General features: G+C 39.7%; 2 protein-coding genes across 5 annotated transcripts in view; one reads left to right on the top strand and one right to left on the bottom strand.

The window, feature by feature from the left end:
- Positions 1–23,152, top strand: LOC139112515 (uncharacterized). 4 transcript variants are annotated; one of them, XM_070673560.1, is made up of 8 exons: positions 1–1,049; positions 17,232–17,475; positions 17,630–17,829; positions 18,054–18,257; positions 19,605–19,832; positions 19,911–20,233; positions 20,325–20,459; positions 20,531–23,152. In XM_070673560.1, the coding sequence occupies exons 1-8, from the start codon at positions 1,016–1,018 to the stop codon at positions 22,412–22,414; spliced, it is 3,252 nt and encodes a 1,083-aa protein (XP_070529661.1). In that variant the 5' UTR covers positions 1–1,015; the 3' UTR covers positions 22,415–23,152. The 4 variants fall into 4 exon arrangements, with proteins under 4 accessions (XP_070529661.1, XP_070529662.1, XP_070529659.1 ...); XM_070673561.1 differs by having other exon boundaries at positions 17,235–17,475; XM_070673558.1 differs by lacking the exon at positions 1–1,049 and adding an exon at positions 1,102–4,198.
- The window catches only part of Cdi (center divider), a 24,149-nt gene continuing 20,826 nt past the window's right edge, over positions 23,153–26,475 (bottom strand). Inside the window, exon 6 of the mRNA XM_070673563.1 lies at positions 23,153–26,455. Within this exon, the coding sequence (XP_070529664.1) occupies positions 25,943–26,455 (513 nt within the window). The 3' untranslated portion in view covers positions 23,153–25,942. The remainder of the gene's footprint in view (positions 26,456–26,475) is intronic.

Raw genomic sequence — 26,475 nt, forward strand, 5'->3', positions numbered from 1 at the left:
ATTTTTAGAAAAATTATTTTATTGATTTTGTAGCCAAAAAAATAAGTTTTTTTTTATAAATTTTTAAATTTAATAAAAGTTTTATATTAAAAGAGAACGTTTTATTCCTAATGTTGAACATAAATTCACAAAACGTGACTTATTCGTATATGTATGTGGCAATTCAGTTAATCGAAAAATAAAGTCGAAGATAAAAAAATAGTTGAGATGAAACGGAAACAGAACTTATCGACTGTCACTTTTTTCGCGGTTCTCTCTTTTCCTCTAAGGGCCGAATATTCAGTCTAACTGCAGAGGCTCGAGTGTGAGGACGCGTCCGTAATCGCTCCGCAATTACGCGTATTTTCGACCGCGGATAGCATAGTCTCGTAAACGAATAAGTGTCGACGTCGTCGACTCGGGAACGAACAATCATCCGTGCTCTTCTGTCATTCATTCTACTCATCGTTCTGTACTCGTCGTTTGTTTTGTGCCTCGAAAAAGTGCCTCGGACCGACAAGATTATGCAGCGCGCACGGAGCGTCCGACGTGAATTGCGCGGTAATTGCGTCGGGCATTTCCGAGCTCCCATTACAATTTTTTTCGGCAGGTTCCGGAAACTGCCATTTTCAGAGCGCGGGAAGATCCGCCCCTCGCCCGTCTTCTTTGTCGCGGCCGAGATTATCATCTCATTTCGGGCAAAGGATTCTTGAGACACTCGAGGAAAATCAAGTTACGCGAGGAACATTTCGTATCGCGGCCCGTCTCGTTCGCCTACCTGGCGCGGAAAGACACGGCGCGGCGGATATAAGCAACGCTACGAATATCGAGGGTGCAAATTTATATGATCGTTCGTCGCGCTTCTAATTTTAATTATAAAAAATCGCCGCGATAATCCACCGTCATTCTCTCGGTCGTTCGTCTCTCTCGAGTGATTTTGAGTGCTACAAGATCAGGATAATCCGTCAGGATACACGTCAGGATAATCCGGAATACTGCCGTGGAAGGAAGGAAGGAAGGAAGGAAGGATGAGTGGATGTCGAACACAGTCTGCCATCGATCACTCAATTGTAAATATTCTATTTTTTTATTAATTAATATCTGAACCTAATGACGCGCGCGAAGCGCGCGCTCTGTAATCTCTAGCGTCATGAGAAGACCGTGATTTTGATTGTTGGTCATTAAAAAGATAACGCTTTTTTTTTCTTTTTTTTTTTTTTCTTGCACAAGTAGCGCACGTGCGCTATCATTTTTGCAGTATGTCGCGTGACACGAAGGCTCATTGCGAGCGACGTCGACGTCGTTTGTTTTAGAACGATTTCTTCCGCGACGACTTTCTCCGATTCTCGCCTTCGCACTCTTGCACGCACTTTTCGTCGTCCACACGCTAACCGTAAATAATTACCGGACGAAACGGCGGATGAACTTTCAACGACGCGGGGACTGAAAGTCTCCTGTCGTCGCGGTGAAGGCGCGGGCAAGCGAAAGTGATGGATTAGCGCGAATCGTTATGATCGATGATTAAGAACAGCTCGGGAAAGGCGGATGTGGCAGATGCGCTACAAATTCGTCATGACCCCTCTTGTAATGCCGAGCAACATTTGCGTCGAGGCTCTGTCGTCTAATTGTAAATGATAATGTAAAAAAAAAAAAAAAAAAAAAAAAACGCGCACGAGACTAGACGATCCGGGAAGCAAACGATTATTGTGTATCTTGGAAAACGTACGCTGTTTTCTAGCTTTTCTAGCAAAAAGATTGCATACATTAGATTTCATATTTCATAACGCATTTTTTGGCCGTATCATGTAACGTCTTCTATTTGTTCCCATAGCGGCGTACATTGTCGGCATCTATATTGTTTCGGTAAACTAAGGAAGCGTGATCTAATACGTGTCGATTCGTGTATAATAATGATGACGAGTACTTTCGGCCACGGAGAAATCATTGTTGCAACAGAGGCGGGAACATTGTTTTATTGAGCAACGACTAGGTATATACACGGGTCGTTAGGACGCCTTCGGCATACGTTGCGCCGGTATGACTCGAATGTCTTATGATAATGGATGTTAATTAGTATTTTCGTATTAATGAAACAAGATTGGGTATGAGCTAATGACGCTATAGAAAGTCAATTAGGTGTCGTTATCATTCTTTTCTGGTAATCATTTAATTGTAAGTGTTCTAAATTGAATTAACTTCAATTAACAACGATGACAAATGCGACCTCCACCGATAATTTTCGTAATGGTTTTAGAGAAAATGCGTGCGTGTATTTTGATAAACCTTACGACCAACTTTTCCACTAGTTTCGAAATAATACCGTATATTCGGAACATCATCATATACGAGTTTCTTCTTTATTAAAGTATTACTGCAGCAGCAAAAACCATAGTGCTAGAACAATATAAATTGCGCTTCAATAATAAAATTTATAAAAATGGAGAAAGATTTTTGTTGCACGTTTTAATAAGATAAGATTTTTGATTATGCTTTTCTGCTGTGCAATTAAAAGAAAGATTTTAGAAATTTCACACAGTTAATCGTTAAAATGTTATTATTGCGTTTCTACTTTGTAGACGTGTTATTATAATATATTATAAACTATATCCACTATGTCATATCTATAATTTTATACTGATTAGCTGGTAAACTGTTATCATCAACTTTCCAATAGTTAGATTGAAAAGAAATTAGGATAGAATGCATAAAAAACAAATCGACGGCAAGCTTCCTGATTATTTCTTATTTATTCAGGGTTGCTCAATACCTATTTTTCAGTTTGTTTTCCGTCAATTAATTATCTCCATCAGAGTTATCAAGTGCATTGCAATCTGTCATGAATTTTTAAGCAAAACATTATTCAACATTAAAAAAGACAATATATTTTTTTGATTTAAATAAAATAAAATAAAATATACATACGTCAACACCTTATCGTCGCGACATTCAACATTTAATACGGCGTTAAATTGAATATTGTCATCTGTCATGGTCGCGTGTAAGACGTGGCGTGGGTAAACGTTCAACTTGATTGATTCGGTTGTTGGAATTAGAGGTATTAGGTATAGGTATAGTCGATCGTTATCAGTATTGTTATTTCGAGTACTTTGAAGAGCGGTTCTTCTAATCGCGATTACGATCACTCCGGTGACGTTTTCGTGAAGCGACGGAGAGAGCTCGGTGGAGGAACCGGTCGTCGTCGTCGTCGCCGCTTTTAAACCCCGTTCGTTGCTCATGACAGGTAAAGAGACGGTGTAACTCCACGGTGGGAGTCAGTTCTGTTATAGTAGGCCACGAGGCAGCAACAACTCTCGTACGCCTCTCTTGTAGGCCTTGCTCGCGTACCCAACACACGTCGGCTTCGCTCTCTCCTTATTTTGACGTACGCGAGTATCATCGCGCCATTAAAAAAATCACGTCGCGAGTTACGGTGAAAGATCCGTTTGAAGGGAACGCTATGCATATGTGTTGGTGTTGGTGAATTCGCCGGTAAAGGCGATCGTCTTATCGAGAGACCCTCGCGCGTTTTGGGGAGGTGCGGAAATATAACGTGAAATCGGCTTCCCCGCACAGTGTTGGGGGATTGCATTCGGCATCGCGGATACGTCCAAACATTACTAATAACAGCGAGCTTGCGCAAGAAGCGAATTCGGAGCCCGATTTCTTTTGCGGCAGAGAAAGCAGACGGCTGATCGAGTCAAACCGCGATGTAACGCCGTTTCCTGCCTCTAACTCGATCCGCTTCGGCCAGAAAATAGACGCCCGCGATGAAGAAATCGCTCGCGTTTAGCGATTTAATTTTCTTACATTAATCGCACGACCTAGAACTATCACCTAAAAACTATCGCTTCGAACCAATTCCTATCAACGGCAATTTCTTAATGTCAATGCGCTAGAAAAGGTGAATAAGCGATCGGTCTTGCAAGAATAATAATAATCCGAGCCGAAAAAAAAGCAACGATTCTTCCTCGATAGAGGAAACAAACTCGAATCGACGTTTCATCCTAGCTTTATCGCCAAGTTGAAACAACAGGATGCATACCTGACGGCTTTTTTTTTTTTTCGCGCCTTCCTAATGCGATTTACCGTGGAACGATGGGTTTCTAACCATCCGCAATGATGGTGGACTTTTAAAAACGTTTTCCGGGATTGTCCAAAGACGTGATGATCGGCAAACTTTTTCTGGCTCTTTGGATATTACGATGGACCAGTTTTATCGGTGAGCAATATTTTAATTATCCCAGCGTAGATAAATAATGTAATAGACACGTTGAAATAATTTTAATCAAAGCACGAAGTTGTCACAATGTTATTTTAATTAAAATTAAAAAGAATACTAATGAATTTTCATTCAATGACAAATTTAATGAATGTCATTTTTTTTTATTAATTACTATTATTTCTTTTAAACGAAAAATAATCAACCTGTACATATTATGTCTTTATTTTAGTGCGGTTTACGTGATACATCGTTTAAAATGTATACATTCGCGACCTGAATTTACCTCTCAGAAATTAGAAATGCCGGTGTTAATTCTTAACATGTATGTCACAGAAGTATTAGGTATTAAGCACCGATACTCGATTAAAAATTTTATTCCGATAAAGTCAGGGAAATTAAATGAATTTTTTTTTTTCCCCTAAACTGCTTATTATTAATTATTACATATTAATGGTAAGCTTATATAACGAAATGTGAGAGAAAAATAATAGTTTGCATACGCATAGAATTATAAACTACTCTAATCGATTTTCGTTGTTGCTTCTTATCATTGTATTTACGATAATGTATTCATGAGAGATGACGAGGGTATGTTTCTAGTTGCAACAAATTAGTTGACGAAACATGTTTATTTAATGGTGCCAATTCGGTACGTAAAGACAAGCGGAGGCGTGTTTTTAAGAGTAACTTCCGGACTTCGAACTGACCGCTAACGTCCATTTTCACATAAAATCTTCGTCCGAGAGAGAACTGACAATGAGAAAACGAAATTCAAATGCATTTTCGCAAGACCCTTGCATCTCAATAAGCAATTTCGAATTTATGCATACGCCGCGCTTACTTATTTTTTACATATACATATACATACACTCAATTACTGGGTGCAGTTAACAACTTATTCTAACCGTTAATTATGTCTTCGCTTTAATTTTTCTTGCCAGTTTAAAAGTATTTTGTTGTCATAGCCAAATACAAAAAGTAATTTTGAGTGTAGCTCAGTGCTTTGTTAAAAGCTATTTAATACACGAAAAAGCGCACGTGAAAAAAAACCCAGCCTTGAATATTATAAGTTTTTAAAAAATTATTTATTTATCAAGGAACTATTAAATGCGAGAAAGATAAAAGCATAAAATGTTACATGCTTCTTAAAAAGATTCTTCTTCGCGTCACCGTTTGTATTGTAAAATTATTCCTGCTCTTTAGTATCGAGAAAAAAAATTGACGAAAGAGAGATTTCAGACGTAATGACATAGGTGCAAGTTTCACGGACACAAGTTGCTGCAAGAAAAGCATTCGGAAAGGTTACACGGACAGCAGTGAAAGCGACGTTGGCGTAGGTATTAATATTTGCATGGGAGATGCATTTCAATATATAATAACATGCATGCGAGAGACGTTGAAGATTAATGTAATGATCTCGGATGATCTCACGCAATGACATGACATCCGCGCGATCAAACTTCCGTCTTCGTTTCGTGCCTTCAAATTTACTTTAAAATTGACTTCAAACTATACGGCGATAAGAACTAGCTATCGATTTGCACAACGTAGAGTACAAAATTATTCTTAACAATACCGATAACATTGTATATAATTATTCGGAAAATTTTTTAGCTGATTACGTTGCTGTAACATATAATTTTAGTGAGACTTAACAAAGAATCGCCTTCAAGAAATTCACAGATACTTCCCCAAGGTCTAGGAAAAGAAAAAAAAAAATATATATATATATATTCGTATCTACAGCTCGGCGTGAAAGTCCGTCTAATCTTCACGTTTCTATCATCCTGCGTGAACTGAAAATTCAAGCACCGTAATTCTCAGTTACGACTCTAAATGAATTGTTTATTTTTGATTGAGGAAACAACGGAAATTTAACGCGAGATATTTCGCGGTCTTTGTGAAAGTTTTGCACGGTCGTGTCCGTGAAACTGCGACCGATTACTTTCATCGGTTATATATACATCTTGGCGAAATATTTTTAATCAAAATAACGTAGCCATTTGTGCGTTCGTAAAAGCGCAGTAAAGATAGATAAAAGAGCAGGAAGTATGTATCTTTAACGGTTCCGAGCTCGCAGCAACGCCAGAAGAAAGCTGCAGCCTTGTTATAATTCTCGCGTACGTGACATTTCAATTACGTTAAGGAGACTGAAATTATTGTAAAACATGGTTTTTAATTAGCAACACTCTCTCTACTGTTATTTTATTATTCAAATAATTTTCCTGATTTAATTTGTTCCAAATAGCCGCAAGTATTGAATTATTGCATTTTATTTGATATCGGAATGTGTGTTAAAAGCAATATATTTTTTTCAGCATATTAATTCGTTTGTCATAATTTAATATCTCAATGATTCAAAAATAATATTTAATGTTAAAGATCAAAATTCTTTATAAATCATTAATACGCGGATCGTCTCGCGAGTCATCGCGCGTTTAACCCTTTTTTTTTTTAGAGTGCATAGCTCGGAATCACCTTTCTCCATGCAATTAATTTCTCTCAGTAACGTGAAAGAGGTATGTACATAGAGACGAGCGGCACGCACGAAAGATCATATCTCCTTGAGTCGGAGAGCATCGTTTATTTTCAATTAGGTCGAGTCACTTCCACCCGATAGATGATTGCCAATCGGTACATCGGTTAAGATAATATCTCAAGTTAAAAAAAACCTCTCTGCACATTCGATCATTATTCGATCGGCGGCATTAATGTTATTTGATATAAATACCGCTATATTAATATACCAATGAATTAATATAGAATACTAAACGATGCGATAAACGTGATTTTTAGACCGACATGTTGATATTGTAATCAATTTTCTGATTGCTAGTCTGACAAGTTAAAGTGCAAATTCCTATTAACGATAAAGTCGCTATCGCACAGCGTAAATAAAACGCAAGAATTGTTCAATAGGATCGAAAGAGAAAGTTCTCCAAAAGGATCGACTCTTTCCAACTGGGCCACGACGGTGCACGCAATGAATAAGTAAATCGAAATAGCTTTCGAGCGATGGAATAAAGAATTGGCTACCTATTTATCAGCAAAATAAAGTTTACGGAATAAAAGGATTTTGCGATTTAAAGCCAACGTTTTCGAGCGATAAAATATTCCTGCCCCCCCTTTTTTTTTTGTTTTGCAAAATATTAAACGCGCTCGCGTTATCACGCAAGCAATATCGGGATCGCATCACGGATTAAATAAAAAAAAAATATATTTTATTTTGCGGTAATGATGTTATCCAATCTCCGGTGAATTTAGGTCATCGTGCCACTTTAACCACCCACGGATCTTGTGAAACGATCGAAGTAGATGAAAAGACGAAGCAACCGACGCGAACAAGGAATCGCGACGGTTTTGCAACCGGCCGTCCGCGCCGGTTCGGCCGGTCTCATCGTGCCGAAAGATATAAGTTTTTATCTTCGCGAGTCATCATCGATGGTCATCAACCCTTCGATCCCCGTGGTTAAAGAGTGAAAGGAGCGAAGTGGCCCACAACAAAGACTGTTGCGCAAACTTGTTGGCGCGACGTATGTAACGCACCTCAAAAAGTAGCACAACGTGCATGCGCTAGAAAAATTTTGTGCAACGCCAACTTGCGCAAGTTATTATATAAGAAAAAAGAAAAAAAAGTTGGCGCCGGAAAAATTCAGTTTTATAATGTCCTAATGTATATAAATCGTGATACAATAAGAAAGGCGTGATTTGGAAGCCTCGCATTTCGTAATCGCTAAAAGAACAAGTACCTCCGTTTTGTTAAGCGCCCTGAATTTTTGAAAAGTCATAAGAAAGGAGTCTTTGATTAACTGTACAGTTAAGCGGAAAAGAAATTGCGAGGTATACCTAACAGTCGGCCGAATGAGAAGAGAGTTGATTTTCATATTCTACGTGACAACCGATGATCATAAGGGTCCATGAAGAAAGCGGATTACGTCTAAACAAACCTGGGAACCCGGGAACGTCTGATTATCGAATCACCTGCGTAATAGCAATTTTACTGTCGCGCGAAATCAGCCAGCTTCCTACCGCCGTGGTCCCATTATGCCGGTCATATCGTTGTTTCGTAATTACCGCTCGGAGGAGAGACCGGATTCCGGGTTACGAGGAAGTAACGTTTTCGGTCCGTTGCTTTGGTCGCGACGACGACACTGAAATCCACCGCGGGGGTTGAGGGAGGAACAAGAGCAGGGCAATTATTTTCAATCGCGTCGCGATGTCTCGCAATTTCTTTGTTCTCTTCCAAGATGACATTGGACTTGCGATTTATATACATGTATTCGAGCAGGATTATCTGACGAGGAGAAGACACGATTGACCCGGAAACGTGACCGCTTGACGAAATATTCCGGTTTCGAGTGTCGTAAGCTCGAGTGTCATCTCGAGACGCAAAAGTCTCTTGCGGAATACCGTAAAATTAACCGAGGCTACTTGCCGTGGACGAACAGACGAGAATTATCGTCCATACTTTCTATTCGAGCATCTTGCGACCGTCGTCAACAGCGGCACATATTTATTCTTCGCTGCAAATATAAAATGCTCGATTTACCGATACTTTCGTTACTCCCCGGACATTAATTCTGGATAGGCTTCAAGTATAAATTTTGCATCTTTTTCAATATGGATGTACTACAAACTTTTTATCATATCCCTGATCTCAAGTCTATATGTATAACGACATATTATAAATTATCGTGTTAAATCGTACGCGTTTACTACCTGTCAAAATTTACAATTTAAAATTAATCAAGTACAAAGAGAGAGGCTACTTACATTGCCAATAAGTTTTCTAAATAACCCGCGGTTATTGCTCGCGTGCGTATATGCGGTACGTACGTACGTACGTACGTACGTAGGAAGAGGTCGAGAAATTCTAGAACCAATGTTGAATACTTTCTCTGGTAAACGGCGTTCGTTTCCTTTTTTATTCTTTTTTTTCTTTTCTCGTCATGAATCCTCTCTATTAACGGTGACCAAGCTCTCTAGGGAGTTTCCTGAATAATTACGATTCATAATTAATAGATATTAAAATACAGTTTTCCGTCCACATGTATTTAATTACGTTTTGCTTCTTTTCAGTATGTAGTCCCGTTTATCTTTTTTTTTTTTTCTCTCGACAAAAACACATTTATCTGAATATTAACAGGCTAAAGTTAATCGCCGCTTTGATCGCTCGACAATTATATTTATTAATTCAACGCCTTGCCTGAGCGTTGAGTATTTCACGACGAGCAATTAAGGTAAGATCGCCTAAAGCAAATTTAAAGCAAAGGAAAAAAAAATATCGGCGAAGATCACGAGTCACGTCGCGTCGAAAGTTAAAAAGACGGAATTATTAAATGGCGAGTGAGATAGCAAAATTTTATCCGAGTGTCACGTCACGTTGAAAGTTAACAGAAGGTAAAATCACTAAATAACAAATTACGTAACGAGTATTTGAATAAAATTAGTAAGCCTGTGCAAATTGTGACTTTAATAGTTTCGACAGCTTCTTCGGACAGGTGTCAGTTTAATTTATCTGACGGAAGGAAATAAATGACTTGTCGTTTTCCGAGATCGAAGGTATGATCGCAACTTGGCGCCTGTTTCGCAAGAGGAAAGTCAAGAGTAATGTCACGCGTAGGCGGAAGAGAAAAGGGAGGAAAAAGATATTTTAAATATGTGGATTTTTGCATTAGTCAAAGCCGTTCTCGATTCTAATTCCGCTTCGCTTAAAATAAACGGAAGAATTTTTTGCTCGTCCGTTATCGACGCTTTTACGTGTGCATTTTTAATAAATATGCAAATTAAAAAAAGCTGTCGCGTAGTCTTGTCAATAGAGAGGAGCAATTCCCAAGAGCGCAACACTCGAGAAGTTTATTTCTCGAGTTTGCAGATGAGAAGTTGTCAGAAATTATGCTTCAGTAGCTCAGGCATTTATCGGAGCAGAAAACGATTGTGCGCTAAGCTTCACGATCGCAAACGAGACTCGATGTTATTATTTAACCGCTAAACGTTTACTTCCTGGAGTGTAGTGTTCCAGTTTGCAATTTTCTCCGAGGTCCGCGGGCATAATCGCACGCAGCGCGATTGACGATTACGCGATGACATCGGTCGCAACGAAGACCTTGAGGAGATTTATTATACTCTTGTTCATCTTCAGGGAAACGCGAGAGTCGCAGCTGCGAAGAATTGCAGCTGCTTTCATCGATGATTATTATGGCGGCGCCGACATTTTCCGCGAGATTCCTCTTTAAATATCAAACTGTCTGTCTACTGTCTGCGGCAGCAATTACGAGATGATTCGCGAATATTTAATCCTACGCTTAGATGAAACTATTTCTCTTTTTTTTGCAATTTAATTTAATTCCCTTTTCAATCTCCCACAAAATTATAATATACTAGAATTCCCCATGCGCACGTTTCGCGTGCCTTATTTTTCGAATGATCTCAATTCGTGCGCGTCATTATAATTGAGTAATCTATAGTTGACGACGTGTTATTGATTTAATCCCCGATTACAAATTACGAAAAAAAAAAAAGAAATGATGCGACTTACCAATCTGCATGAGCTTCAGCGGAGTTGTTGAGTTCTGCCGGTGACTGTAACATAAAAAGAAAAATATTAATGTAGACATGTAAATTAGTTAATTAAATTATATAAAAAAGAAATAAAATTTTTATTTAATAAAGATTATATAAAAAAAATGTATGCTTACCTAAGAGTTGCTCCGCCGATGCAAGATGCCCGTCCCGGGTCTGCTGCTCCTCCTCTCAGTTTGTGTGTCGAGTCATCCTTCCGCGCACAAGTCACTCACGAACGCGCCCGATAAATTAATGTCACAAAAATTAATTTTTTATTCAACACTTTCGCACGATAGTCCACGACACTCCCGTTGCAAAATTTTTATATAAAAGAATGACGTCCGAATACTTTGCGGAACTCCCGAAGCGACCGACGAACCGGCTGCGGTTCGTATTCATATAATTTCGGCGTGCGACACTTATCTTCTTCGGATTTTTATTTAAGCAGAATTTTTTTAACTTATCTATATTGTTTTAAAAGTTTTTATTATTTTAGATGACCGGCGCGGGGTATTATTATTTTATTTTATTAAACACTTGTTTTATATTATTTTACAGATAGGATATATTAATATAATTAATTTCTTTTTTTATATTATTGCTACAATGACAGTTTTATCTTGAGAAAAATTATTTAGATTGCGAGATTCAATATAATTAAAAGTACAATGTATACGATTATATAAAAAAAATTTTTTTCGTTTAGTTCTCTTTATACAAACGTGAGTCTAGGAAGTAAAATTAAAAATTCAAAGTCGTCGAGATATCTATACTTGAGGAAGTCAAACCTTGTTCGATGGCAAGTGATGCACGTGGTCCGCTATCTGTTAGCGTGCGAGCATTAAAAAGCGGTTTACTAATGGGTAAACGCGTAATCGCCGGGACATTTGCATGCACATATGCGGTCGGCATTGTACCCGTAAAGCGCATCAAAAGTCTGATAACGGTACTTCAATGCAACCGCATATAACGCACGATCCGTAATGGTTTTAAACGTTCTCTCTCGTCAATGCTCTTTCATACTTTACTCGCTTAGAAAATTCTTTTTATTTACTTTGAAATTATGACTCCGGCTCTTCCACGTCTAAGCTTCCAAAACCTTCTCAAACTACTCGCGTCAGACTTGCTAATAATTAGCACTCGGAATATATTACCGCTAAGGAGAAATCGAATGCAAATCATCGAGGCAACCGGGACTCCGCACCTGTGCGTAAAATACGCTTAAAAAGAGAGAAAAAAAAAAAAAAGTATACGTACACCCCGCCGTTTGTAGAGCGTGTTTGTTGAAATTGCTCAATAAATCTGCAAACAAATGGCGATAAGTGACCGAATATCGAAATAATCTATTTTGACGTCGCGGAGCGGAAAGAGAGAGCTCCGTGCGACGGAATTCCGCCGATCGCCAGGTGCACGCGGTATCGGCGCGGCGCGGCGCAGCTCGGCGCGGAGGTGTCGACTCGATCACCTTCGAGTTCACTCACCTCGAGCAACTGGAAACTGTGTCATCAGCCGATTTTAAGTTCGCTACCAGTCTCAATTCTCTACCCGACCTCTTCTAGGTTCTGTGAGATACCGTGAGATCCGTCGGCGCGTCGGCGAGCCCGAGGCCGATTACTATTGTTCTCGGCGCCAAGACCGCGGAAACGCGCGCGTGTAATCGGAGCCTTCGATGACAGCCTCCTCCGGAAATTGCGCCACCGATCTCTGGGAATGGGAATGGAATCACGGCGACGCGGCCTGGATCGGAGAAAGGCGAACCCGCCGCGATAATCGTCCTCGCGATAATTATTCATAAACCGCTGAGCGCCCCGAGGCGCTTCATTCCCATTATTTGGGTTGATGACAATTTCTCACTTGAATATTCTTGATTTTGCAACATAGTTATACGTATGTAGGCTGCCCCACTTCCAACGCCCGCGTTATCTCTTAATGATGCATTCACTTGAATCCGATTTTCCCGGCGGAAGCGCCGAGACACTTTGTAATCTTTTGCATAATTAACGATCGGGGCTAAAAACTGGAACGCTAGAAGGGAAAAATAAACGACGAAAACGCATTTGTAACACTAATCGGCGCGACGATTTCTTAATAAGAACATTTTATTTGACTGTTGAACGTACCGCGTAGCAGACGGAAATCGTAAATAGGCTTCGTCCTTCTCGTGATTCTCCGTAGGATTGTGTCGTCACGAATTGAGCGGTTTGAAAATGCGACCGGCATTTCGAGAGGCCAACTATGTAACGCGTTTCGCTTTCCAAGGACGACGGGGTGACGAAACGATCAATGGATCGCGTGTCCATGCTCCTAATAATACGAGGCTTCTGATTCACGCGAGGGGATTACGATGATCGGCTACGACGATTGCGAATCTTACAATTAGACGTGCGAGCGCGGCGATGAATTTTCTCGGTATCGTCACACCCATAAAAGTCACGTCTGCAAAAGCACCAGACGAATGAGTATTCGGGTCCCGTTGTAGAGAGCCAGGCCCAGCCGTACCGTTAACCCTGCACCTCCTCGTTGGTGATCGTAATCGGCCGTCGTTCACCTAATCCGCTTCTCCCAATTAGGAATGTTTGTGCGCGTCACGAGCTGTCGATTTATAAGAAACGTGCAGTGGTCGCTCTCCAGATGTTACCACGAATTATACCTACTTCCGTTACAACTTACAGCGAGGCTCCCCTGAGGTAAGGTTTCGCTACACTTTCGTAACGTGATAACTGTAACTCCGCAGATAAAAAAAAAAAAGGGGAAGATTCTTCACGGACGGGAAGAATCTCTTCTTATAATTAGTCTAGTCCCGGGTCAGTCCCATCAAAAGGAAAGGCGGCGAATCTGGGACGACTTGCGTACACGATATCTTTCTGTGCGGCCGTATCTCTGATAAAAGATTTTCGCACGCTCGAGTGTCGAAACTTTGACCGTGGCAGTGCTATTGTTTAGCAATAGAAACGGACTATTGTTCGTTCGGCGACAGAAACAATTCGTGATTCGTGCGGATTAGCTGAATGAATGAAAGAAAATTAATTGCACCATTCAGGGAGGATACCTCGGAAAACACAGTTGTAATAATGATAAAAAGAATTAATTGGTACTAACGACTTGCACGTCCAAGCGTGAGCACTTGGGGCAGTAGAGTAGTAGATGGACGGAAAGTAATTCATAAAATTAAGCAACAAAATATGGGATAAAGAGAATGCGTATTAACGATTCTGCAGGAATAACTCGTGCCAGAAAGTAATTCCTAGGAGTCTCGTCCGCACACTTACGTATATCAGATGTGTATTTAACGGATATACTTAATGATAATCTTCACTAAATCGTTGATCCATAGAACTTCATTACGATTGGAATTTAACGGCACCTGAGAGGTTCCGTCTTTTTCCATGGAATTTACTTTACACTTGTACCTACTATAACCAGTTTTCGTTCCTTTCTTCAAGCAAATTCTCTTATCTTTAAGTAAAATTATTTCAACTATTGCTCATTCATCGTGAAAGTAAACTTGATAAAACGGTACGGTATAGGCAAATAAAATAAAATAAAACAAAATAAAATAAAATAAAAAAAGAAAAAAAAAGAAAAAAAAGCGCGTTCTCACGAACTGTGGTTTAAATATTAAAATTACACATTTTATGTTAAAGGAGAGTGAGCTTTTTTCTTCTATCGTACAGATACTTTTTTTTTCTTTTTTTTTTTTTTACAGTCTATTCTTCGTCAAATTGCTCTCCCGAAAAAAAAACAATATTTTATCAAAGAATTATAATATATTTTACACGGGCGGTTGAAACACTGTTACAGATTCTAGTTCTTCTCTCCGCCTTCGGTAATTTCCCTTTTTCACCGCTCTCCTTTACTCGCTCTACCACTTATTTTGTGGAGCAACTTTAGAGAGCAAAAAGTCGAGCGGCACGCTCACCCAAGTGACCATCGCGCGACGACTGGTACTCCTTCGACCGGAATTGCCCGTAGGCTTTTTCGATTTTCCTTTTGTCAATTTCTCCCGTCGCGATCCGGTAGATCAGGTCCGACGGCGTGAATTCTCGTTTCTCGAAAAAAAAAAAACAAACAAAAAAACCAAGTATCAGCCAGCGGATCGGTTGCTTTATTTTCACGAGTCACGGGAATGTATGTAAATTAACTTGCCGACTCATTCCCATGGCTTCATTAAGCAAGACGTACTAGCCACCTGATTCCCATCCTCTGCAATATAGAAATTTAAAACGACATCGTCCGCCGCTTCTTCTGCCTTCCACTCCGAGGTACCATCGGTCAAAACTGGGTCGTAAGGTCAGGATATGCTCACCGACCCAATCGCCAACTGCTTGGCCCGCAAAGACGGGCATTAACCTTGTCCAAGATAGCAAAGAACAACGGTAGAAAGAATGACCCGAGTCTGCGGTTTGTCCGGGAAGAGTCATTCGAACGTTTCTATAACCGAACGAGTTGGATTTTCGTCCAAGTTGATGCCTTCTCTCGAACAATTAACCAAAGAGATTGTTATTGGAAAACTATTCTCGTACCTCGACATCCTTGTTGAAGAAAAATCGCTTCCAAGTTGGCCACCGGCATCTGCCATTAAAAAAATAATGCGGCAGAAGTGGGACGTCTTGTATGTACGTGACGTGACATAAAATTCGCGCGTAGTCACTGCAAATACATCATTACCGTGTGCTAAGAGGGTTAAAATGTCACCATTTTCCAGCTGATTCGCGACAATCTATTGTGAACGACAGTCCACTTCCTGCCTACTTTACGTTGCAAAATGTACTGGGAAAAATCATAAATTGCTTATGACGACGCTATTAAAAATACATTTCAATCAAATGAGATGAATGTTGTAATTTCGCCTTTAGAGAATTCGATAAGAAACAATTTGAGACGATGCAAATAATAATGTTCGTCGCTATGACCGTCGCTAAATATAAAATTATATCTTAAGATTGCGTACATATCCGTGCGTAATGTCGTAGACGCGGGAATTCTCCGAGTCACCCGAGATGATTACAGTATTCTTCACTGAGAAAAGAAGGATGGGAATCGCCAAGTTTAGAGAGATACTTCTTTACATTCTTTTCGCACAAAAAGTGCATATGATATGGCGCTATCTGAACAATCTTAGATAATACAATAGAATTGACTCATAAATAAACATGGGGTGTCTTAATTTTTCAATATTAACGTCGATGTGCAAATCGACAATTTATAGGTTTTTATTAAACGTCATCTAATGTTAAAAATGGTTAGAAAAAAATGTTCGAGTACATGTAATTTTTAATTCAGCACACATTACTTGTTCTAGTCTATATAATAATCTACAATGTTGTATTTTGGTGTTTTTTAAGTTACAAGGAAGAGAACGTAGAAGTCATCGCGATTTAATTTAAATAAAGTTTACAACGATTTTAGTGTTGCGTTTACTGACACGCTCGACTGCGATTGCGTGCTCTGCCAATTTTGTAATCTTTTTCCGATCGTTAATTATATGTTATGTTAAAAATTATGAATATATATATATATATATATATATATATATATATATATATATATATATTTACATATATATAAAGTTTTTCCTAAATTATGGGTTTTTAGTACCGGTGTAACGCTCGAAGTAGGTTTATAATGATTTAAAAAAGATGATATTACGTTTGCCTTTAGCAATCGCCATCCAGCATTGTGTGAGGTGCATTACTTACTTTAACACGTTAAAAAAAAATCCTTGTGATATATCTGATAGCGTTTTCCAACTATTTTATTTCTCTTTAGAATAAAGAAAAATGAACAATCTTCTTCTTCTTCTATATCTTATTTTGCTGAAAATCAATTATTTCAACGAAGCGTATGCTGATAAAAATGACTCCGAGATCTATCAAAGAATTGCAGACTGCATTCATCATTTGCCTTTATCTTATCGACATCTCTTATCTTACGATAGTCTGAAGAATCCGACGTTCGGATTCGAGAGGCCCAGATGACTGGCTTGAGATGAGGCAAAATCACTTGCTACAGATTATGATTAAATTCCAGTAAAACTGGCAATAGTAAGCGATAAAGCGCGAGAATACCTGTAATTTTATCAAGTGTAAAATATTGCCATAGCGTTCCAGGAGATTGTTATTCAGGCGTTATGCTAATAACGATAGCGGCCGCGAGCCGTGGACCGGGAAAGCCGTTACAACTATTCGCATAAACGTATCGAAACGCTCTTTTAACCATTGAATTTAATTTTTTTCAAACTGAAGAATTAAATCTTCAAACATAATTTTCGTAAAATACATTCGTTAATTTATCGTACCTGCGTTATTACCTCATCAGCTCTACAGCCAATAATTTCTTTATTACTTAAATATCTACGCAATACGATAACGAAGTAATTTTCAATTAAAATCGTTAAGGCGAAATGTAACGCGAAGCGGAATGCATTTATACGTATCTTTTTGTTATATAATAACAATCATTGCAGCAGAACCCGTTGCGGGGCATTTATTCTCGTCTTCCGACGAAGAAGCGGACGAAAGGAACGACGGGGAAATTTTTCGCGCGGTCATCGAATCAATGAGACAGTGGACACTTAACAAAAGGATCAATCACAGAGGAAAGAGAGAAGTGTCGAAAGTTTGCTACGAGGACGTTGGGTGCTTCGAGGATACCGGGCCCTTCAGTTATCTAGAGATGCTACCGTCTCCGCCAAAAGACGTTGGAACCAGGTAAAAATAAGTATAATATAAGAGAAAAAACACGATGCTTGCGTTTGCTGTTACGAAAAAGATTACGCGATAATATTTGCATTATATATATTACATAATTGATGTAAAATATTTTTCATCGGAATTGATGCAACCGCGTAATTATTCATTCAAGATTCTTCATATACGGGACTCGAAAAGCAAGATCAATCCCCATGGAGGTGCCCGCCGATGACATAAGCGATAACGTTCGCCGTGCCATAGACCCCAATCTTCCAACAAAAGTAATTGTACATGGATTTGGAAGTGATTGCAACCATTTATGGGTTTACGATATGCGATCCGCGTTAATGAGCATTCACGATTGCAATATAGGTATTTATGTAATCAAATTTACGCAATTATTAACATGTCCGATATCGAGGAGCTTAAGCCTAACGTGCACCTTTTAATTTGTAAAAAGTTTTTAGAAACTTCAACGATAAGTGCTCTCTGTGTTTATTCTACAAAATCCTAGTGGATGATATTTCGTTTCATCGTTAGATACAATAGTTTTCGCCATCGAACGTTAATTATTATATAACTGCATACCATTTTAGTTTGCGTGGATTGGGGACCTGGGAGTGCCGTACCGAATTACGTAAGGGCAGCGGCAAATACGAGATTAGTTGGTCGACAATTGGCGAAACTAATCCGCAGTTTAAACGTGCCGTTGGAAAGAGTGCACATGATAGGATTCAGTCTGGGAGCCCACGTAGCCGGATTTGCCGGTGCTGAGCTCGGAAATGTGTCCAGAATCACCGGTGAGATTAATTTAAATACTTAAAAATTAATTTAATTTAATTAAACAATTAATTAAATAATTAAATACTCCACATATGATTTTCGTGATTTTATCATATAAGTACCAAGTTAAATTATTGCGTAAATTAAATTACGATCGCTACTTTTATCGATTCATCTTTTCAATTTTTATCTAACTTATTACTAACGAAATGACACAAAATTCTCTCACGCATTTATCATCTTTGACGTATCGATGACAGCCATCCTCTCCGCTGTGGCATTGTAACTCAGGTCCATTGTACTCGTCTGCATTCGCATTGACTTGAAGCGATGACTAGCATCTCCGTGCGTGAATATCTCATGCACGAGACACCTCGACGATCGCACTCTAGCAGATCGAGTATGGACTCAGCCGTATAATCGATTATTAGAGAGTAACTGTAACAAGGTCCCGCTCTCGGCAACCAATTCGATGCATTTAAATGCTCACTACGTTCTATTCCTCTTACCTCGACACGCGCCAATGGCTTCGGAACGAATACTAGGACGCTCAATTGTCGATCGTGCGTTTTCTTTTTTCTTTAAGATTTTGACAAAATGAAACAAGTATTTCTCAAACCTCGAATTAATTATCAAAGCTAGAGATATCCTTCCGACACGTTCCACGGTTTTTCGACGCTATTTCATATTATCGTTAAATTAAAAAATCTCTTTCGCAATTTGTCCCCGATTTATCGAGCGTTTTATCGACTTCAAGGCAAATTACTTTTTTTTTTTTTTTTTTTTTTTTTTATCCGGCACGTATCTCTTTACGGTACTTATTTTCCTTAATATTTTTGCGCGGATTTCGACAAAGAGAAAGGAGTATTTCTCAAACTTGAAAAGTAAGGTATGCTTCTTCATTATCTTTTCATGCTTTTTTAAAACTACTGATTTGGCGCAAAGTTAAAAAATAGTTTTCGTAATTTTAATTTTAATACAGTACGTTCACCATCTCGACGTATAGTTAATGAATAAGCCGGTTATGCGCGGCGCGTTAAGTAAAAGCGTACCTATAATAACCCGCGCACCTGTAGGAGTAACCGGTTGATATTTTTACGGTATTTCTTACATTACTTGGTAATTTTGCGTCCAGCTGCGTATAGCTAACGGAGGAAATTCTACTGGAAACTGAAATGAAATTTTTCCTAAATCTGATAGCAGTCTTAGATTACAGAAGCCGTTACTTCTTGCACAACTTTCTAGATCAATAGCATTTTTCTACACCTCATATTCCTATAATCGTCGTCTCAATTATTATTATATCATTATACGAGAAACTGGTGTAATGTAAAAATCATGAAATAATTTTCCTTTTCAATTAGGCTTAGATCCGGCGGGGCCGCTGTTCGAGTCGCAGGATCCGCGAGTTCGTTTGGACGCGACGGACGCAAATTTCGTCGACGTCATTCATAGCAACGGTGAACAACTGATTTTGGGTGGTCTCGGATCTTGGCAGCCCATGGGCGACGTGGATTATTATCCGAACGGCGGGAAAATGCAAAGCGGATGCTCGAATATCTTCGTCGGTGCTGTTTCCGACATTATCTGGTGTACGTTTACTTTAGACTACGTCGCGATGGAGAAGGAACAGAATGCGGAGGGATAACGAACGTCTATTTCTTTTCTAGCGAGCGCGGTCGAAGGCAGATCGTTGTGCAATCATCGACGGGCGTACAAGTTCTTTACCGATTCCGTAAGTCCGAAGTGCCGATTTCCGGCATTTCCTTGCGATCAAGGTTACGAGGGTCTGCTGAAAGGCGAGTGTTTCCCTTGCGGTTCGAGCATGGATCGACCCTGCGGCGATATGGGCTATTACAGCAACGAGTCACCTGCCAGGGGCCAGCTGTATCTAGTAACGAGAGACGAGGAGCCGTTCTGCGCCCATCAGTACCAGATCAAGGTGTACAACAGCCGAAGCGAGAGATCCGCCAAGAGCTATGGCAAGCTGCAGGTAAATGCTCAAAACGAAGATCTTAATAAATAAAAGATTTCCTCTTGGCAGATATCTCGATGTTATCATACGCGGATTTTCAATCTTTTAGGTCACACTTGTAGGGAAAGGTTCTTACAATGACACGTTCGCGATGACTCGTAAGGACGAGGAGCTTTTAGTAGGAGCTATTCTTCAGAAAATTGTCGTACCTCATCCCGCAGTTACTCATCTCGAAGCGATTGAAGTAAGTTTGCGACAAGTTACATTTTTATTCCGAGACTAAAACTTTATGTAATTACTTTGATATTATTACAGATTAAATACACGGCATATAGCGGTTGGATATCGTCCGGCTTAGTGTCCTGGACTATTGACAAAGTGGCCATAATCGACAGTTTCAACAAAGTCCTATCGGTTTGTAAGAAGGGTTTGATTCTAGAATCCGGTCGGTCAGTCTACCTGCCTCTTTACCCCGGTGAATGCAACATACCTTTGGACATCGAAAATTCCACCACATCTTCCGCAGTACCGGTAGTCGAACGTGTGACGATGGAAGAGAGACAAGGTGGCATAGGACCATTCACGAAGGAACAGAATTATGAGACAAAGGCTCCCGAATACTCGGTGGAAATCTCACCGACGGATAAAACGTCGCAGAGACGTGGTCTCGGTCCATTTACAAAAGAGCAGAATCGGCGCATCACCGAGGTCGAGACGGTAACCACCTTCGAGGACGCGGAGAAGGAACGCAACATCGCGAATCCGTGGATTATCTTAGACATATCTGGCGACGGCGACACAAACTCGCTTGAGAACAGCGAGTCGGAGCAAGGACGGAGCTTCTCGGGCGCCGCGAATCTGATATACCGCACCTCGTCGGAACGGGTCGCCGAAATTACCGCGACGACCGCCGCTACTACAACGGAGTACTTGCCGGAGATCAGGGAGCCGGTGCTGCGTCCAAGCAAAAAGGATGCCGGCCGATCGCTCAAACTCCCCGAGATCACGGAACCGATCCTGCGTCCGCGCGCTACCAGACACAACACGCGGAACGAGATGGTACCGCAGCAGCATCACGAGAGGCAACGCGACGAGATACAAGAGACGTCGTCGACCTCTACGAGAGCATTTACCGTGCAGTTTCTACCTGAACGATTAGCCGGTATTCTGGCGCAGGCGGAACGATACGCTCGACAAACTCTATTACCCTTCATTTCGCAGTACACGCCGAGCTTTGTGACCGGTATACGACACGAAGAGCCTAAATATTTTCCTCTCTTGAGCGACATAGTACGCCCCAAGAGTGCCGATAACGCCGAAATGAGCAGGACGACCAAACAAAAAAATGGCGACCAAATCTTGCGAGTGGAAATTGGTCAGCGCAAATCTAACACATCGTTCAGCATCAAAGACGGATGGCACGGGAGGTCTACCTCAAGCGCGCAGACAAAGAACGGCAGGCCTGAGCATACCGAGTCGCGAGTTGAAGTATCGCCGGTGATAGTCGAGGCGGTGTATCCAGAGAAAATAGTTAACTCCACCGATTCCGAGACGAAACCGATGCCCGAAAACAGTGATTGGCAACCAATTAAATCGGCAACTTCTTTAAAGAACGCTTCGTCGCGAAGAGATTCGAACGTTTCGCGATCACTCGACTGGTCGGTCGGAAACCATGACTGGACCTCGCAAACGGTAAACGCGAAAGAGGAGATTCAAGTGAAATCTGATGACGATTGGGTACCAATCACGTTCAAAAGCGACGGTATTAAGCCAAACGTGCAGACTGCGACTTTGAGCGAAGAAACGACGACAGCGGCGGAGATCGATGCTATCGACGATCGCGACAATTTGCGAAAATCTGCCGAAAACGGTGCTTTCGATGAAGCCAAAAAGGAAGCCACGACCGTAGTAAACATGTACGAGAGAAAATTCATACCTCTGGTCGATTTGGAAGCAACGACCGATAACCCAATCTCGCCAACCGACATAAATTTTCAGGGAACATCAACAGTTGCCTCTCACATTCAAAAAATTCCGCGATACAAAGCGACGGTAAAAAATGCCAGAACAATAATAAGCCCTACGATGATGTTCCCGTACGCTTATGAGCGAAAAAATGATCCTAAAACGAGATACATACCGCTAATTCCGGAAGAGGATATGGGCAAGACTTACTCGGTGTTTGAAAGGAATCGTTAATTTGCGCCTGAAAAAAAACCATTAAATGAGGCCTAAAGCCTTCTTTACATTGGACCATTCACGAAACGCAAGATTACATCTTCTAAAGCACATTATTCGATTATGAATTTATTTCTGAATCGGAAATAAAGTTTTTGTAATAAATTTCTTCAAAGTAAAATTTGAAATAAAATTTTACAAAAATTATGCAACTAATAGTCTGTGATGAGAAATAATGCAATTTGAAGTATTTGGATGTTCCTTATTAAAATTAAATGCGTTTTTTCTTTTTGACAGTGATAAAATATTGTTAGATATAGAAAAAAATAGAAGTGCATATTTTGGTAAAATAAAATGTCGTGCCTTATAGTTAAGAATACCAAACTAATGCTTTCTTACACAATTTATGAATCATTCTATTAAAATTGCAAGCAAAATCTCAAGTTTTTTTTTTTTGTCATTAGAACTGTTAAGACTTAATAACTTTCCATTTTTGCTAAAAATTGAGAGCCCTTAACTTTATTACCTTTGTTGTGTGTATATATACATATATATACACTATATACTATATACTATATAGAGCTTCGCTTTTTACTATTAAATATTGTAACTATTATTATCATCGCCGTCATTAATTAATTAATTTTTTCTGTTTCCACGCTATTTATGCCCAATTTATGAACAATGATCAGTGATCATGAGAGAATCCGATGTTCACAGCGCTTGCTATTATATAAAATATGTATATGTGTGTGTAAGTATATATTTATATATATATATATATATATATATATATATATATATATTAAAATTTTTGTATTGTACATATCTTGACGATTAACGCGCGGAAAGTCACGAGGAAACCAGAGATATTGACTCACTTGCGCGTACCCTCTTCGTAATATAATAATATAAAGAGCTAGAAGATACGGAACTACATCGGCAATACCGTAGCAATCGTAGATTCTAGACAACAGTTGAAATGTATGGAAGAGACGACGTAGAGTTTTGTGTAAGTTTATATATAGATATATCTTTAATATAATTGTTTTTACTTAAAATAAATAACCCATATCTTTCTTTTTTTTTTTAAATGCGCCTTTCGATCCACTAACTCCACTACTTTTTTATCTCTCTTCTTCCTTCTTCACTCATGCACTCGCGCATTCACAACATGTACTCCGTAATTCCGCCACTTCGTAAACCACGCATTTATTGCCCTTTATCAATCAGGTTGAATCTCAGGATATGCCCATATTCCTGATATGTCGCACGCTTAAGAACTAATTCGTTCGCAGTCCTTCCTTCGCTTCGATTCAGGTACCGATTGACGCATTGAGGAGAAAACCCCGATACGACGAGCAAAAATTAAAACAAACGAAAAAAAAAAAAAAAAAACACGGCGCACATTCTATTGTACACGAGGAAGAAGAGACTGCGAATATCGTTTACCCGATTTCGAGCTTTTCTATATTTACATACGACCTATTACATAACAAACGCACAGTCTTATGGAGTAAACCCGTGAGCGAACTACGACAAGTAAAAAGGTATCGTCACATTAGTCTATCACTCTACGATCGTAGATTTGGTTCGACTCGCTGTCTGAGCGACAAAACGATTCACGGTTATATATGCGAAAATCATAGCTACCTACATAGATATAATTTTTGGGCGCGTACACTTTTCTTCTAAAATCGCACACGTACTCACACAAATGCCATATACGTCAGTACGGCGCACTTTCATTCACTCTGCCTCGCATACTATCACTCTCACTTTTCTATGTATAAATATACCAACATGAAAAAAAAAAAGAGGGAGGGGTATAACACGGTGCGCAACCAGAGCGCCCGGTTTTATCTCACGCTCACCGCACGTTCACCGTTTTAATCTTAAACACTACAAGTTTTAGCACTACACGTACAAAAGATAAGGCCGCCACATTAATACACTGACTAGATCAGTTTCATATATTCTCTTTTCGAAGTGGACAAACTCTGTCGGCTACGCGCAACACGTCAACAAGAATATTCAGAACACGATGTACCTTTGCCAACAAAAAAATATATGTATATATGTATTATCGTTATATATCTCCGGCACTTTGTATCGCGTATCCCGAGCTATTGACGCCGTAACGCGAAATTACGAATGATTGAAAAAGCACGTAGCAATGTCAATGAATTTCGCGTTGCGTCGACGTCGGTACGTTCAAGACAAAATAAAAGTCCTCGCGACGTAGGCCTCTGTAAATGTGAGACTTGAGGATCTTCCTCTGACCTGTCACTGCAGCATGCTAGATAAAACTACATAAAAAAATTACCTAATTCTGTCTCATATCCAATAAATATTTAATAAACTAGCAAATATCGCGTTCAATAAATTAATAAAATAACTACCTTCTTATATTATAAATATGTATTTCAATGTATACGGGATTTATAGACAACAATGATTTTTGATAGCTAATTATTTAATTAATTTAAAGAGAATTTAATTCTATTAAATAAGAATAATTGAATATGAATAAAACCGAATTCTCTATCGTACCTAGAAAAAGTAAATACATATGACTGCAGTAATAGGTCAGCGAATCCTTACAAAAATACAAATTGATAAAAGTGTTAATTAACACGTTATAAAGAAAAGGGAAAAAACATGATAACCCGGAAAAATTAACTGTATGAATTAAGAAATTAAGAATGGCGAGATAAGAACCTTTGGCTTGTCGATCCGCCTACTCGACTTAAACAGAAAAGTGATTTGTCCTTATTCGTCATCGATCTGTACAGCTACCCTTGCGATGATCGGTAATACCCATAGTTCGTGTGCATAAGGACGGAGATGGCTACTAGGAACTGCGAGGCACTGCAAAATGTCAATCGCGAGCAATGAGATTAGCGTTACATCGGCGCTAATCTCGAACGTAGTTTTCTCACGAAATTCGTTATTGCTTCGTTCTCTTCCCTTTCTATTTTTCCGAACGGCGTATTGTTGTAGCCAAATTGCATGAAACGCGACTCGTGTTGCGTATAAAAGATTCTGTATTGATGGCTTTGCCAAATTTCAGTCGTACAGCTCAATAATATATGTATGTAGATTATCAAAAAACATCACAGTCAGGTTACTAGGTTTTTAGAGAAGTATCTGTAAGCACGTCGCACGCGTATTATAAACTTTCCTGCCTACAAAGTCACGAGTAACGCATCAGTACTATATAATCGTTCTTCCCATTCATTATTTTATGCGCAATAAAATCGATTGCTAGTATTATAAATGTAACGTAACTGCTTGTTTTTCACTCAGGGTTACATGTAAGAAACACGCACTAGCACTAGCAATTATGCTGCATAATGTCTCAGAATTCACGCAGTCTGCGCGAATGACGGGTTTGTGTGAAATCCATCTCCGCGGGACTTGTATTTTCATAGTATAATATCATTCTTTTCACATATATGCAACTTAAACGTGCCGAAAAAAACAAGAAGAAAACAAAAGAAAATATATAATAATAAGAAATTGCCAAGAGCCTCACGCGTAATAATATCACTTCTTGTCGAATAACGCAAGTTTACTACGCACGGCACCTTCGCACACGACTAGCCGTTGCGCGGCCGAAATGCTGCTGATAGGCACGGGCCCTTCTAAACTAGCCCGCAGCAAAGTCAAACGGCTGGGACCAGCAGCGTCGCCGTGATCACCGAGTCTCCCTGCTTGCTTTCTTTCAAAGTATTCGACGATCTTCGAAATGGTTTTACTTGACGAACCGATGCCATTTAATCGGTCCTCCCAGCAAGAATCGCCGCCGCCTAAGCTAGCAATATCCTCGGAGGAATCTGTGTAAATTGAACTGGTCCGATGATCGTCCAGGAGGAACAGACTGCTCGCCGCCGAGCTACTAAGAGTTGACGTGTGCCGTCGGTTCGGCGGCTCTGGACTTAGGTCTTCGCCGACGCAGCTCCAAAAACCCGATTCACAACTGCCGCGTCTTCGCGGCTCCCAGCCGTCTCGGAAAAGCGGATGGGCAAACAAACTCGCGGCACCCACCTTGGTGGCAACCTAAGAATTTATGTAATAAA

The sequence above is a fragment of the Cardiocondyla obscurior genome, linkage group LG29 (assembly GCF_019399895.1).
Source record: "Cardiocondyla obscurior isolate alpha-2009 linkage group LG29, Cobs3.1, whole genome shotgun sequence".
In the NCBI taxonomy this organism is placed as follows: Eukaryota; Metazoa; Arthropoda; class Insecta; order Hymenoptera; family Formicidae; genus Cardiocondyla; species Cardiocondyla obscurior.